At 41.9% G+C, this 15,013-nt stretch overlaps 1 protein-coding gene across 4 annotated transcripts in view; it reads right to left on the reverse strand.

Annotated features, from left to right (window-relative positions):
* ITSN1 (intersectin 1) overlaps positions 1–15,013 on the reverse strand; it is a 209,666-nt gene that overhangs the window by 72,378 nt on the left and 122,275 nt on the right. For all 4 annotated transcript variants that reach the window (XR_013966609.1, XM_080799703.1, XM_080799704.1 and 1 more), the window contains exons 17-18: positions 4,636–4,763; positions 1,301–1,530 (exon numbers count right to left, since the gene is read on the reverse strand). Coding sequence is in view for 3 of the 4 variants with exons in the window: in XM_080799703.1 (XP_080655829.1) it covers positions 1,301–1,530; positions 4,636–4,763 (358 nt within the window). In the remaining variant the exon portion in view is untranslated. The remainder of the gene's footprint in view (positions 1–1,300; positions 1,531–4,635; positions 4,764–15,013) is intronic.

Genomic DNA, 15,013 nt, shown 5'->3' on the forward strand with positions numbered 1-15,013 from the left:
AATCACGGCCCTCCGAACTGTTTTGCCCTAGAAATGGAGGTATTTAGCCACACATCAATTTTCTCTGAAAAGCAGTGAGGGGAAGTGTTATCTTCATGCAGTCCGGAACTAGAGGAGGCGCCACATTTCCCACTGACCACAGGAAGAAGAAATCCTCATTTTATACTAGGAGGAAACATAAGGAATTTAAACTAATTGCCTAAGATTGAGGACTGGCGAAATGATTTCTTACATCAAAGAAGGCATTGAAACATAAATTGTTGGCCAGCCTCTCTCCCTGGACTGCAGGCATCTGGATGTGGGGCCCAACTCTGAACCCTACTCCCATCTCTGCCCCCTGTAAATAGGAACAAATAAACCCTATGGATAGCGTGCTTCCTTCCTTTCTTTCTGTACACCAATACAAAGCCGATAATGGAACAAGTAAAATCGGTATAATGTGCCATACAAAGGAAAAGGCAGTCACTTTCTTCAGCTGAGTGTTATCGCCAAAGCCGCACGGTACCACAGAGCCACGCCAGAATCTCAAAAATACATACTAGGTTACATGTGATATAAGAGATACTGGGGGCACCTGGGTGGCTCAGTTGGTTAAGCCACCGCCTTCGGCTTGGCTCATGATCCCAGAATCCTGGGATCAAGCCCCGAATCGGGCTCCCTGCCTCTTGGGGAGCCTGCTTCTCCCTCTCGCTCTGCCTGCCACTCCTCCTGCTTGTGCTCTTTCTCTCTGCGTCAAATAAATTAAATAAAATCTTAAAAAAAAAAGAGAGATACTGTTTCTAGCTATTTCAAAGGCTTTGATTTATCATGATTTAAAGAGGCAACTTTTGATCAAAGAGAAAAAAAAACCAGTCGTAGTTTTCAAAAGGTCAAAAGCATGGCTTCATGCAGCATCGGCTGAAGACAGGGACGGTGGAAGGCAAGGGGAAAAGGTGCCACTTCCTGTGCCCGCAACAGCTCAGTAATTCCCAGAGCAGAAGAGCGAACCGGAGAAGCACCAGGTTCTTTCCGAATCCGGAATGTGGGTTTCTGGATGGGGCTCGGGAAGGAAACTCGTGCCGCTCTGGTCGGCAAAGGCTCTGGATGCCAGCGTCCGAGGGACCAAAGGCGGGGCGCGTGGTGGCAGATGACACAGGCGCGCCAGGAGCCCAGAGGACCAACGGCACATGTGAACAATCGACCCCGCGCTCGCACCCATCTCTGTGCAAGGAGCCCAGACAGGGCCTGCCTGAGATGCGGGACTTCCCCGGGACCCCAGCAGAGGAAGCTTATTTGCTAGAACGACTTCTGGCCCTACTACCTGTGGAGGACCAGGGCGCCTGGACAGCGGGCTTGGCCGGCTCCTGGTGCGGGTGGAAAAGCCGGCTCGTCTTGTCTTGGGCGTCGGGTTTGCTTTTCTCCTCACCGTCCTTCTTCTTGACACTCTCCTCCCTGCGCAGTTTTTCCTCCTCGTGGCTCTTCCTTGGCCGCTGGTGGTCGTCCTCCTGCTGCGCATGCTCGGCCCACTGCTTGTCCCTCTCCTGCGCTCGCCTGTCAACAAAACGCTCGGTTACAGCCCGGAGCTCCCGCGCTGTGACGCGCTGTGGGCTCTTCCCGCAGAAGAGGCTCCCCGTGGAGGGGCTACGGTGCCTCAGACGGGTCGATCGGAACCCGTAAGACAGAGGCTCTCGGGGCTCCGCCGCTGAGGGAGATGAGGAAGTCACGGGACTCAGAAAAGCACAGGAAGAAGATTCCTGATGTATTTTACCAAGTGGCTGAGGACTAACAAAGAGACTTCTCGATGGTAACACTGGTCTTTCACTGCAAAAAGCCACCACACACACAGGAACAGTCGAAGACAAGAGAGCGTACCCCCACGAACACACACGTAGCTCCCCAAAACTGAAGGCAGACGCAACACATCGTTTGAACCCTTTAGGCAGTCGCCATCCTGTTACGAAGTATCAGTGTCTGTGCATTTTCCCGAACCCGACAACTGTGTGTGTGTCCAAGTAGCTGATGTAAAGGGACAAGTGCGATGAAGTCTAGGCCCTGAAGTCTAAGACGACCTCGACCTGAAGCCCACAGGACGGGACCGGGAACAGGTTGTTTTTTTTTTTTTTTCTCACTGCACAATCGGCTACAGAATCAGAAAACTCACATGCAAAAGGAAGCGATACGGTGACAGTGATAACTAGTCCTTCCCCTACACCAGCTCCATGAGCCTTCACACCTGGGGAGTAGGTCCTATTAACGTCCCCATTTTTACACGGGAGTAAAATGAGGCAGAGATATTGAAAGGCTTGCCCAAGGTCACAGGGCCACACCTGCCTGGGGCTCAGTCCCAGGCAGCTAGGTTCTAGGCTCTACACCCTGAACTGCTATCCTGTGACATGGCCAAGGCACAGAGCTCATCCCCTGGAATTAGGGAACTGCTAAAGGAACATAATATAAACAAAGAAAGCTTGTATTCCCCATTTAAAAAATATATTTAGGAGCGTCTGGGCGGCTCAGTGGGTTAAAGCCTCTGCCTTCGGCTCAGGTCATGATCCCAGGGTCCTGGGGTCGAGCCCCACATTGGGCTCTCTGCTCAGCAGGGAGCCTGCTTCCCCCTAACCACCCCCCCACCCCAGCCCCACCTCTCTCTGCCTGCCTCTCTGCCTACTTGTGATCTCTGTCTGGCAAATAAATAAATAAAATCTTTAAAAAAATAAAATAAAATATATTCATTTCTACTATGTATGTGAAAATTTAGTGCAGTAAAATTTTTAACTTAAATCTTTTAAAATTTTATCTGCTTTTAAAACATCTTTTGAGAAAGCACAAAAAAGTTTTTTGGAAGGGGTCCCTTGTCTATGTTGTCAATCGTAACAACAACAACAATAATAACAACAAAAAAGCAGACCAGAATTTGCTTAGTATCTGCTATTAATAAAAGTCATCATGTATAGTGCCTAACCATGTAATTTCTTTTTTTTTTTTTTTTTTTTTTTTTTTTTTTTTAACCATGTAATTTCTGAAATTAACTTTTAGGTACTATTTATATGACTGGAAGCAGGAAATCTGCCGTTTTTGTATTAGAATATTTTGTGTTGATATCTACTCTGTAGAATGTTCAAGCTTAGTGCAGCACAGTGTGAATAATCAAAGCGTTTTATCAGCTTTGAACATAAGGAAAGGGTGGAGTTAGGGGTAATCAGCACATCCAGGAAGTGAATCCTTGAACCACACCCCAAGAGAACTATAAAACAGTCTTCTAATCTGGCCAGAGACCCTACCCCTCTGTTCACTGGTGAACCGTGCAGTCCACTTACATGCAGGTATTTGACAGCACAGGGCTCTGAGTGTATTTTCTCTTATAATTTTGCCATTTTCCCTCTCTAGCTCACCTTATTGCAAGAACACAGTATGTAACACAGATACAAAATATGTGTTAATCAACTATTTATATTATCTGCAGGCTTCCTTCCAGTCAATTGTAGGGTGTTAGTAGTTAAGTTTTGGGGGAGCCAGAAGTTATACTCAGATTTCGAACTGAGCAGGGGGGTCTGTGCCCCTAACCCCCTTGTTGTTCAAGGGACAACTGTACTACACATGCCCACATGTGCACCCCCTCTGGGTAGTTTAACTGCGCTCAGCCCACTAAAGTCAATGACTTGCCTCATGTTCTATTTCTTCATCTTTTTTTTTTTAATATACTAGGTATTTTTTTTCAAAGATTTTATTTATCTTATAGAGAGAGCATGAGCACAACCAGGGGGTGCACAGGCAGAGGAAGAAACAGGGTCCCCACTGAGCAGGGAGCCTGATGTGGGGCTCAATCCCATGACTCTGAGATCGTGATCTGAGCCAAAGGCAGATGCTTAACAGACTGAGCCACCCAGGGGCCCATGTATCTTCATCTTTTTATTCTGTTTTCTAGAACCAATTCTTACAATTTATAGTACATCACTGAAGTATTTGGTCATTTTTATTTCCCGAGTCAAAAATTAATTGACCTTTAGAAAGCAAATATCCAGTAACAAAATCAGACACACCAGAAGTTAATAAGTGAATTTTCCCAACTCAGGACAGAAAGTTACCAGTAAAAGCAACAAACCACAAACACAAATATTCAAACAAAGATAAACAAAAAAATGTGTCTGGATCCTAAGCAGAAGCAAATTTTCTCCTTTTATACTCAAGTTTAATTTGCAGTTGAAGAAAAGAAGAAAGAAGTCGGAGTGGCACACTGTCAGTCCTACTGGAGAATGCCTGTGTGGCAGGCACTCGGGGGCTTTGATTTCAAACCCAGTGCTTGGGACAGCCACTGTTATTAAAAGGCTGTGAACTGGAAACGTATTTTGGTCATTGGCATGCAAATGAGCATACCAAGTGTCCTAATTTCCTTGCATAATTCCATTTATCTACATAGTAGTGGCCTAGGAGAGCTCTGGAAGCTAACCAAAAACTTCAGGGGGGTACTTATATATGCAAAGATTTATATACACACGTATTTGTGCTTGCGTACACACACACACACACACACACACACACACACACACACACACAAACTGAAGGCTATTTCTGGTCAGTAGGTACTCGCAGGAGTCCCGCAAAGTATAATAAATACTCAAAGTTTCCTGCCAGATCCACAATCCACAAGAAAAGACTCACCTTTGGGCTTCTTCTTTTTGTTTTTCTAATTCTATGATTTTTCGCTCTTGTTCTTTCTGTTTCAGACGTTCAGCCTCTATGGACTTCTGTTTCTGGAGCTGTTGCTTATTATGGATTTCTCTTAGTTCCTATAAACAATCAGGAAACAATTCACGTAATGATACAAGGTGACAGGCATTTCCACTGTTTATCAGCATGCAGCATTTTCATAGTGGGGAAGTCTAGCCATTTAGGAGACGAACATCACAGATTTGAAAAATGTTAACTTGGAAAACTGAAATCACTCTACATTTTGACATGACTGATCTCCAAGAGCTGTTCCAGATTATGTTTTAGTGAGTCATAAAACATTACACCATTTTCCATTACATGCTTTGGAAGGAACTTGCTAGTGACAGGTATTAGAGAAGCTACGTTGTTCAAGTCTTGGCAACAGACAAGGGTTTAACTAGTTTTAAGGTATGGTGATGATCATCAATAAAACCCTGAGGTACTTCTGATAACGAATCAACACCAGCCTCTGCTGGCTTGGAAAACACACACACCACCTCCATTAAAACCTCCCCTTCTTATGCTAAGCGGCCTTAGACCAAATGGACATCCCTCTGCTCCACAACCCTGACTGTCCCCACCACATCACTCCCTTCCAGAGCATCTTCTCTTGCTAAATCCAAGTATGAAGCTGTTGACTTCCCCAAACTAACCCATTAGTCAGGTTGAAAACAAATGCAGTAACATGATCGTCACCATGTTGGATCCAACTTCCTCATTTGGTATTAGTCCCCAGGAAAAACGGAGATTTCCTTAGCAAACTACTAAAACAAAATGCGTTTTATGATATTTAAAGTACTCAAGTCAGAAGTTTAAACACCCTAAAGTGCGAAGAATAAAGAAATGACTGTTGAGGGGAACCCTCAATTCCATACAGGAACCCAATGGTCACTAGCAGATTCAGTCGCCAAGACTCCTCTTGCTTGTGTCAACAATAAATCAGGTGAGTCAGTATCCAGTATAGCCAAGGATGCATCTCTGGTTGACTTCTTCGTCTGGGTAACTAAGGCTGGTCCCCCAAACCCTGGGGTCCTTTTGGTGAGATACAAAAACTAAAGTTAAGTAAGTCTGCCCTGTCTCAAGTCCAAATGGGCAGGTTTTCTCCTGCCTTGAACTCCTCCCTTTAGGTTCATTCAGGGATGGAACAAAGGCAGAGCACTGTCTAGAGAAGATCAGTGTTGTTATAGTGTTATAATGCACTCATTCCTAGAGAAAAGCCCTAAGGGTTAGGAAAACCTTCTGCTACCTAGACTGTTCTCAGGATAAAGAGCGAGCACATGGATGCGTATTTTATAAACCACAAGTGACTTTCAGAGGTCCTAAAAGGAAGCAGTGAGATATATATAAGAAAAAGTGTCTGGAGGTCAGAAAGTTAGGGGGAGATGGTACTGAGGGGGGGACAGGGGAATCACTGGAGGTCAGTAGGCCCTGGAAAGGCAGGGAAGGAAGGAAGGGACTTTGGTGGGGAACCAGCAGATGAGACTGGGACCATCTAGGCAGGATGCAGCAGAAAGAAGCAACTCTGTAGGGTCCACAGTGGTGGACTGGGCCCTAGGCGGGTGCCCTGGCCATGTGGCTTGGATTTGGTATTTTAGAAACAAAAGGAAAAAAGGGGCCACTTCTGATTTTCAGAGTAATCTGCACTCTTGGCTCAGTTAATATATCTATGTGAAAAGGAAAACTGAGGAGGGGTGATATTAAATCAGTCTCTACAGGGGCATCTGGGTGGCTCAGTGGGTTAAGCTTCTGCCTTTGGCTCAGGTCATGATCCCAGGGTCCTGGGATCGAGTCCTGCATCGGGCTTCCTGCTCAGCTGGGAGCCTGCTCCCCCCCCTCTCTGCCTGCTGCCCTGCCTACTTGTGATCTCTCTCTGTCAAATAAATAAATAAAATCTTTAAAAAATCAATCAATCTACCTATCAATCAATCAATCTCTACAGTCCTAAGAGAGGGACCCAAAAGTTAGGTCCTGCAGAGACAGTGATGGCCTGCCCCATCATTAGCCCAGTGGCTAAGACCTTTTAAAAGGAAGGGGGGAAAGTGACTGAAATGTTTCCTTTTCTTCTTACTTTAAAATTTCACCTTAAAAAATAAATAAATAAATAAAAATAAAATTTCACCTTTGGTTGCATAAAATTCTTAAATAGGTTCAGAAAGAATAATTTACGACAATACACAATAATCAAAAGTACTGAACTGGGAAAAAAAGAAACCTGGATTCTGATCTCAGGTCCCTGACATGGGCCAACAGCTGAATCAGAGTGGATGACCCTTGGGTTTTCTTTCTGCTTTAAGATCTGTTAAATTTTTCGACACTGTTGATCATGTAAAAAAATTAGTCCTTATTTATTTCAGTGTCTCTTATATTTAGGGTTTTAGTCTTCTTATAGGAATAAACCAAAAAGGCATAACTAGTAAGCAAAATAACTGAGCTGAAATTAAATACAAAGGAATAAGAAATGGCAGGGGAAGAGGAACCTTTGAGTTTGGTGTTCAGGAGCCTGACTAGGTATTAAAAGAGAAAAGCGATTAGCTTACCCAGGAAAAATGTATCTCTAGGTAGAGTGATTTTCAAAATATCTAACAGCAACTGGAATGAATGCTGCCTGTGATGTACCAATGCACCTAAGAGAAATGGTTTTCCACTTTACCAATTACAATGCACATTTCCTTCCTATACGGGCCTCTAGTGATTGAAGGTTAACTTACAGATCATTAATTACCAGATACAAAGTCAAGACAGATAGCAGTAAAGCTAGGAATGTTTTAGGAGGCACAATAAAATAAAAAGCACTAGGAAGTGAATTTAAAGAAACTACAGGTCGGGGCGCCTGGGTGGCTCAGTGGGTTAAGGCCTCTGCCTTCAGCTCAGGTCATGATCCCGGGGTCCTGGGATGGAGCCCCGCATCGGGTTCTCTGCTTGGCAGGGAGCCTGCTTCCTCCTCTCTCTCTGCCTGCCTCTCTGCCTATTTGTGATCTCTGTCTGTCAAATAAATAAATAAAATCTTTAAAAAAAAAATAAACTACAGGAAGAAAATCATGTTATTAATAAGACAGTTTTTAAAACCAATTTTTAAATTTATCAAATATTCAAGAAGGAAGATATTTTGCAGTTTTAAAACCGCATTTATTTTGGAGGCCAGCCTCACTGACAGGCCAGGCTGAACCCATCCCTGAACTGTACATATGTATGCTGTAGCTTCGAGTGCCTCCCAGGAACTGGAGTAGGCAGGGGCATAAAGTCACAGATGTCAGATAAGGTAACAGAAGGCCCTGGCATCTCATGATCTAGAGGTGAAGACGGCAAAGTCTTTCTATCGCTCCCTTCACCCAATTCAAATACTGCTGAGCACAGCCCTGCACCATCGAGACGCGGCCAAGAGGCAGGCACCCCAGGTTTTCCTCTCTCTCCTTGGACTTGGGAGCTTAAGAAAAAGCAGAAAATTCACGATTCTGAAGCTTGACAACTTTTTTCTAAAAGTTGAACTTCTAGGAGGGCAATCTACAGAATGAAGGAATATTTCTGAGCCTGACAAGGGTCTTGTGGGGCAGAGTCCCTTCATGTGGGGGATAGAGGGCTTTGTACGGCTTCGTCCTTCTCTTTCAACACCATTGTTTAAGAAACTTGAGTGCAGTCAGTTACTGAAAAGTGCCCTTTTATTTATTTTTTATTTTTTATTTTTATTTATTTGACACAGAGAGAGATCACAAGTAGGTGGAGAGGCAGGCAAAGAGAGAGAGGAGGAAGCAGGCTCCCTGCCAAGCAGAGAGCCCCATATGGGGCTCGATCCCAGGACCCTGGGATCATGACCTGAGCTGAAGGCAGAGGCTTTAACCCACCGAGCCACCCAGGCGCCCCTAAGAGTGCCCTTTTAATACCTTCAGGGACACATTTCAAAGGTGACAAATAAATCTGGTCTCATTAAGTTATCTATTTAGGAAACGACAAAACCACTGGGAGAAGAAGCTACGAAAAGCCTCACGACGTGAATTTTAACACCTTTTCCTGGTGGTCAGCCTCATGGAGGTGACCCTGCCCGTCCTATTAAGTCTTATCACAGTTATTTCTCTATTCTAACGAAGATAAAAACAGAAAAATAAGAAATTACTGAGAACCAAAATTCATGACCTCCCTAGTGGCTCTTCCTAAAATAATTTTTTCTATAATCAATAACCCTACTACAGTCACCTATTTACTGGCTGGATATTCATTTAGCAATTTTGATTTTTCTTCTGTGAGTTCTACTCAAGGGTATGAGATGTTTTACACAGGCACAGTGCATGGTAATTTGATATTAGCTCCTAAGAGAGTATAATACCTTTCTTAATCAAGAAGAAGCAATTAAACATGCATCAAAGAAGTTTCAGCTATGTGTTACAAATACGTAAGAAAAATAAAACTATAGAATGTATAGTGTATGTAAATTAAAGAGATAAGACCTTTATCACCAATATTAGCTCTAAAATTCTAAGATGTAACAGTTTCTTCAGCAGGGTGTACGAACAAGCTTTGGGTCTGGGAACACTATGAGACAGCGTGAAAACTGGGGTATACAGGCATTTTTCCTGCAGAGAAGGCTCAGAGCTTTTACTGGATTCTGAAAGGGGTCTTTGATCTAACTCAGATTAGGAACCACAACAGGAAGATAACTGGCAAATAAGATTCCATCATGTACTAGCAAAGATAAATGAAAATAAGTTTTCTTTCTTTTTTTTTTTTTTTAAACTTTCTTCCTTCAACTCACGGGGGAAAAAAATCACTCATTTCCCCTAAAGAATTAAGATATTTGTACCATAAAACATCTTTGGACATCCTATGGCGTACAGCCAAAGTATTTCAAAAGCAATATGCTAGACAAATTGAATACTCCAGAAGATTCAACTCTTTCTTTGCCCTGAGAAACATGGCTTGCGTTCAAATTTCCTAATGACAGTTGTTTTATTGCTACGCAAGGGGCGCGGAATCCCTTAACTTAAAAACTCCATTAATCCTTCATTTGGACTCAGAAACACTCAAAAATAAGTGTATTATGTGAAGTGGTGTTACTGGGAATACAGAGAAGTATCCAGCAGAACGATATGTATGGGATGACTTTTCATAAACATTACTTTATATAAATGCTTGTGAAGAGACAAAAACATTAACTAGCAATAGTGACCTGGAAAGGCTAGTAGCTCATGGACATGTATTGCTCATTTGGTCATTAAATTATTTTGAAGGATTATTCTGCTTCTCGCTTTTACCTCAGGCTGTCTCTTGGAAACGGGAGACCAAATAAACACATGTTAATTACTTGAAATTCATGAGCTCAACATTTTAAATCAAAATAAAGCTGTTTAGGACACATCTCTTATGCTTGTAATAATCTTCATTCTATTAATATGAAATGGACCTAGGAAACTGATCTAGATGCTGGCATCAAAAATTTCAAATGTTTGTTTTAGCTCAACCTAATACCTACAGAAGTCAAAAGCAGAAGTGCTTTTATATAAATATATGTCACTTTATTTCTCACCCAGGGAGATTATATAGCACACAGTATCAGAATTTTTAAAAAGCTTTTTGAGTTTAAAAATATAGTTTTAAAATATCCCAAGGAAATGGTTATGAAACAGACTAAAAGCCATTAAAAAAAAAGCCAATCAATCAACAAACCCAGTGAGGACAGGGAAAGTTGTACCAGCATGGAAAAATCTGAAAGGTAGCTACTGCAAAACATAGAAACTGTACCCAAATCAAAGTAAACTGATGGTCCATTCATCACAAAATTATAAAATGTATTTGTTCTTGATGCATTAAAATGGGCAGATTACCAAAAAATGTACATTGATCAGTTAAATTCTGAGAGGGCTAAATTAATGTTTAAAAACATATTTAAATATTATTCCAAATCTGAAGTCATTATTCAACCAAACAGGAATTCCAGTTCCCCACGGAACGAACGGTAGTCAATCTATTGTAAGTGCTATGTGACAGCCAGAGATGAATGCACTGGGGCGTGTGTGTGTGCATTTGCGTGTGTGCGTCTGTGTGTGTGAAAGGGTGAGAAGACAGGTGGACAGAAGAGGGAGAAGAGCTGGAAAACCCTGCCCTCTCTGTACGTAGAGCCAATTAAGAATCTTCACCCACATCTCCCAAGAGGCTTTGGTATCTACCCTGCTGTTACCAAGAAAACAGACTCTGTTCTGTCCTGAAAATCTGAGTTTTCCCAAAATGTCTCAGTTTCATCTTATAAATCAATAATCCATTATTTTAAATACAGGTTATTCTAAACTATAAAACGGTCAAAGGCTCTGGCTAAACAAGAGAATAAAAAAAAAAAGAAAATGTTTTTTCAAAAGATTGAATTCTGCTTTTTTCCCTTCCCCAAATGACCTTTTGTTAAATATTTTTTTCAAGACCTCAAAAGGAAAACCCACACTATAAAAGAAGCCAACCAACCAACCAAGCCTATGGGTACAGCCCAGAGTCTGGTATATATAACACCTGTTAATTCTTTTGAGGCTCAGGCAGGTTCTGATTTTTTTTCTTTATTCAAGGAATCTGCATAAAGTTTCCACAATCACAAGTACATTGAATGAGAGAGTTTTATGACTTTCTGTGCTGAACAGGTCTTTTCATAAGGATCACACAGGTAAAAAGAAAATTCAAGCATGAGCAAAAGCAGACAGCAAAGCATGAAATAGCCAAACATTATTCTACTAATATGAGAAAGCAATGTCGTTATTTTATTTGAGTTTACACTGATTTCTCTTGCTGTCTCTGTACCTCCACTGGATCTTTTTCTTTCCTTCATTATTTCCCTTACTTGCATTTTTTTCCCGACTTCTCATTCTGTTCTGCAGTTTGTTCTCCAGCTCTTTTCTCTTTTTCCCTGGTTGCTAAACATTTTGCCCTTCACTGCCTTCATAATGAATGAGCCTGCCGTGAAAGCAAGTGTCTGAAACCAAGAGTATAAAAGCCTCAGTTAAACCAAAAACCCTTATTTACTATAACTGGGATTCTCATTTTAATATCAATTCAGTTCTTAGGAACAATTTTTCAGACAGGTATCATATGGGCAGAAGTTCTCTCTCTTAACAGCCTCTTGTGTCTAAGAAGCCTGGATTTCCCAAGTATATTTAAAAAATACAATTCGTAATTCTGAGTTAGTCTGAAATACTCAATTTTGCCAAGAAATAAAATACTGTCCACTTTTAGTATAGTATTACTGACTATAATACTGTCTCCCATTTGATGGAAATACGCACACAGAACCAAATCATGGGTGAGCACTGTCTTTCAAATTTTGTGGCCAAATGGCCAATTCAATAACCTATTAAAATATTTGCTATAAAGACAAGACCACAGTTTACAGTACCTTATCTAGCCTGTAGCTCAGGGCTTCCACCACACACACAATTTGTCAAGAGGAAAGATTCACCCATACTCCACGATTTATAGTAACTAATCATTGACTTTGACAAAGAAGGCTTCACGCTCATGGGAAACTCTCTTAGACACAGAGCACTCGACTTCATGGGGGAAACGAGCACAGAGCTGGAGATAGTTCGTCTCTCTTCATCTGAGAAGGAGGTGCCTTGCCTGAGAAGGGCATGGGAACCTTCAGAAAGGAGTCTAAGGGGATGACGCAGCCCAGGAGAAGGGCCAGACCCAGCAATATGGCCTCCTCCATTGACACTGACTGGAAAAAAGAAATGCTCTAATGTAAACGTCATTTACGTTAGGACTTGCTGCCCAGCCCACGGTGGCTAGACAGGAACCAACACGGACTCAAGCTTTTCAACATGAAACACACCATCTTGCCTCTCTGAGTGCTGAGTCTCTTATGTGGCACACACTTAACGCCTTGAAAACTATAAGCCGCACAATAGGTTGCCGCCCTGTATCATAGTTAAGATATGAAAATATGGAACATTAGGCTGTCCCTGTCAAAGAAAACTGGTACAAGTAACTATTAACATTGCCAAGGGCAAGGAGAAGTCAAGTGCTTCCGTCTGAAAAGTCCCTATTGGTAACATTATTTGACACTTGCTAGAACCACAATTTTATACCTATAGGTAAGGCACCGTATGTAAGAAAAACAATGACAGGAATGTCTCTATGTGCCTAAGGCACACAGCTTCATCAAAAGATATTAAGAGTTTTTGATTTTCATGTAAAATTAAGTAAAAAGAGAAGTTCATAGAAAATGTTTAAATTGATGTTTCTAGAAAATGAATGCGAGAACTAGTGATTTCTTAGTATGAGAAAATGTTTGTTGCATACAGAGTACATTTTAAAGCAGAATAAGTATGGTAAACAAATAGGATCCACTGAAGTAAAACTAAGTATTAATTCTCGTTAGCAATAATTATAAACAAAATCAATTATTCATGATTAAATCTCTGGTCAAATATTTCATCTGATCATCAGAAAGCTGAAATTCACTGTTCATATAAAAGGCAGGAGAAATACAAAGGATGCCAATCAGAGGATTTCTAGCATAAAAGAGTCAATATCTCAGTGTGCTACCATTTCTTACCCACCACCCCCCCCGCCCTCCCGACTGCCGCCCCCACAAGCCCTTTCCTATGACCTTAAAAAAGCAGAGTCTATTTGCTACACTGGGATTCCTCTGCTTCTCTTCTCAAGTAATTCTTGGTTTGGGGTGATAAATTAGAAAATGAAAGACAGTTGCATCTTGGGATTATTTATCAATTACATAAATATCACATCTATTAGGTAACTGTCTATAAAAATACGTGGAAAAACAGCTTCGTCTGAAAGGAAAGAAGGAGCCCTCAATTTCTATGATATCAAGAAGGCAACTCTACAGACCCTTTGTGTCGTATCCCTGAATCTGGACTGTTTAAAATCATGACTGTAATTGTAAACATGCTTTATGTTTTCAGTATCTTGCTACCTAGATGAAACATACACTGGTTAACCTGACTGCAAAAGTAATCTTTTTCCCTCTTGAATGAATGACTTGAGCATTTCCATCATTGGTTACCTGGTCTTGGGTGAGGAAGCAGGAATGTAATTCTACCTTGAGTGGAGAGAAAGCAGAGACTTCTAAAAGAATGAATCTGAACTTGGTAGAAAAGACTGAATCAGTATGTTTAAAAAAAAAAGGGGGTGTGTGTGTGTGATAAAACATACCTACTCTCTAAACTCTTTTATGTTTAAGAAACTAAATACAGGGTGCCTGGGTGGCTCAGTTGCCTATGACTGCCTCGGGCTCAGGTTGTGATCCTGGTGTCTTGGGATCGAGTCCCGAAGAAGACTCCCTGCTGAGCCTGCTTCTCCTGCTAACGTCAACCCTCTCATGCTCTCTCTCTCTCTTAAATAAATAAATAAAATCTTAAACAGAAAAAAAAAAAAAAAGAGGGGAACCTGGGTGGCTCAGTGGGTTAAAGCCTCTGCTTTCGGCTCAGGTCGTGATCCCAAGGTCCTGGGATCGAGCCCCGCATCAGCTCTCTGCTCATCAGGGAGCCTGCTTCCCTTCCTCTCTCTCTGCCTGCCTCTCTGCCTACTTGTGATCTCTGTCTGGCAAATAAATAAATAAAATCTTAAAAAAAAAAAAAAAAAAGAAGGGGGCGCCTGGGTGGCTCAGTGGGTTAAAGCCTCTGCCTTCGACTCAGGTCACGATCCCAGGGTCCTGGGATCTAGCCCCACATCGGGCTCTCTGCTTAGCAGGGAGCCTGCTTCCTCCTCTCTCTCTGCCTGCCTCTCTGCCTACTTGTGATCTCTGTCAAATAAATAAATAAAATCTTTAAAAAAAAAAAAAAAGAAACTAAATACATTTAAGACACCTTGATCTTGGTCTTATACCTCAGAATCTGGGCAAAAGGCAGAGTGCCTACATGACCTTCTAAGTAAGGGACTACACACGACTTCGAGTTTGCATCAAAAGAAGTGAGTAACTTATTGCAAGCAGTTGTCTACCAGAGAAATATGGAAATTGATTTTTGTTCCCTAGAATCCTCATTTGGGGAGTCAGCCACTGAATACAGGTTTAACGCTCTGCTCAACTAAGTTTATATTCTGCATGCCATAAGGCACTCTCCAGTGTCACCATACCGGCCAATAATGACTGAATAAAACTTTCTCTAGGAGAACAAGCTACGTGAATATAAAAGAAAACTGTTAAGTCCTACATCTTCTTCTATACTCTCCAGCTGGTTTCCTTCTGGGAGGGGAGGTTTCGGATGTAGCGAGTTCACACCATCAGATAAGAAGCATGAGATGACTGGATGATCACCAAGGTTTCACTCCCAGCAAGGCAGAAGTCATTTTTGCATCATTAGCGTGAATGTTGTAAAGGCACTGCTAGATCACGAGA

The sequence above is a fragment of the Martes martes genome, assembly GCF_963455335.1.
Source record: "Martes martes genome assembly, chromosome: 1".
Lineage (NCBI taxonomy): Eukaryota > Metazoa > Chordata > Mammalia > Carnivora > Mustelidae > Martes > Martes martes.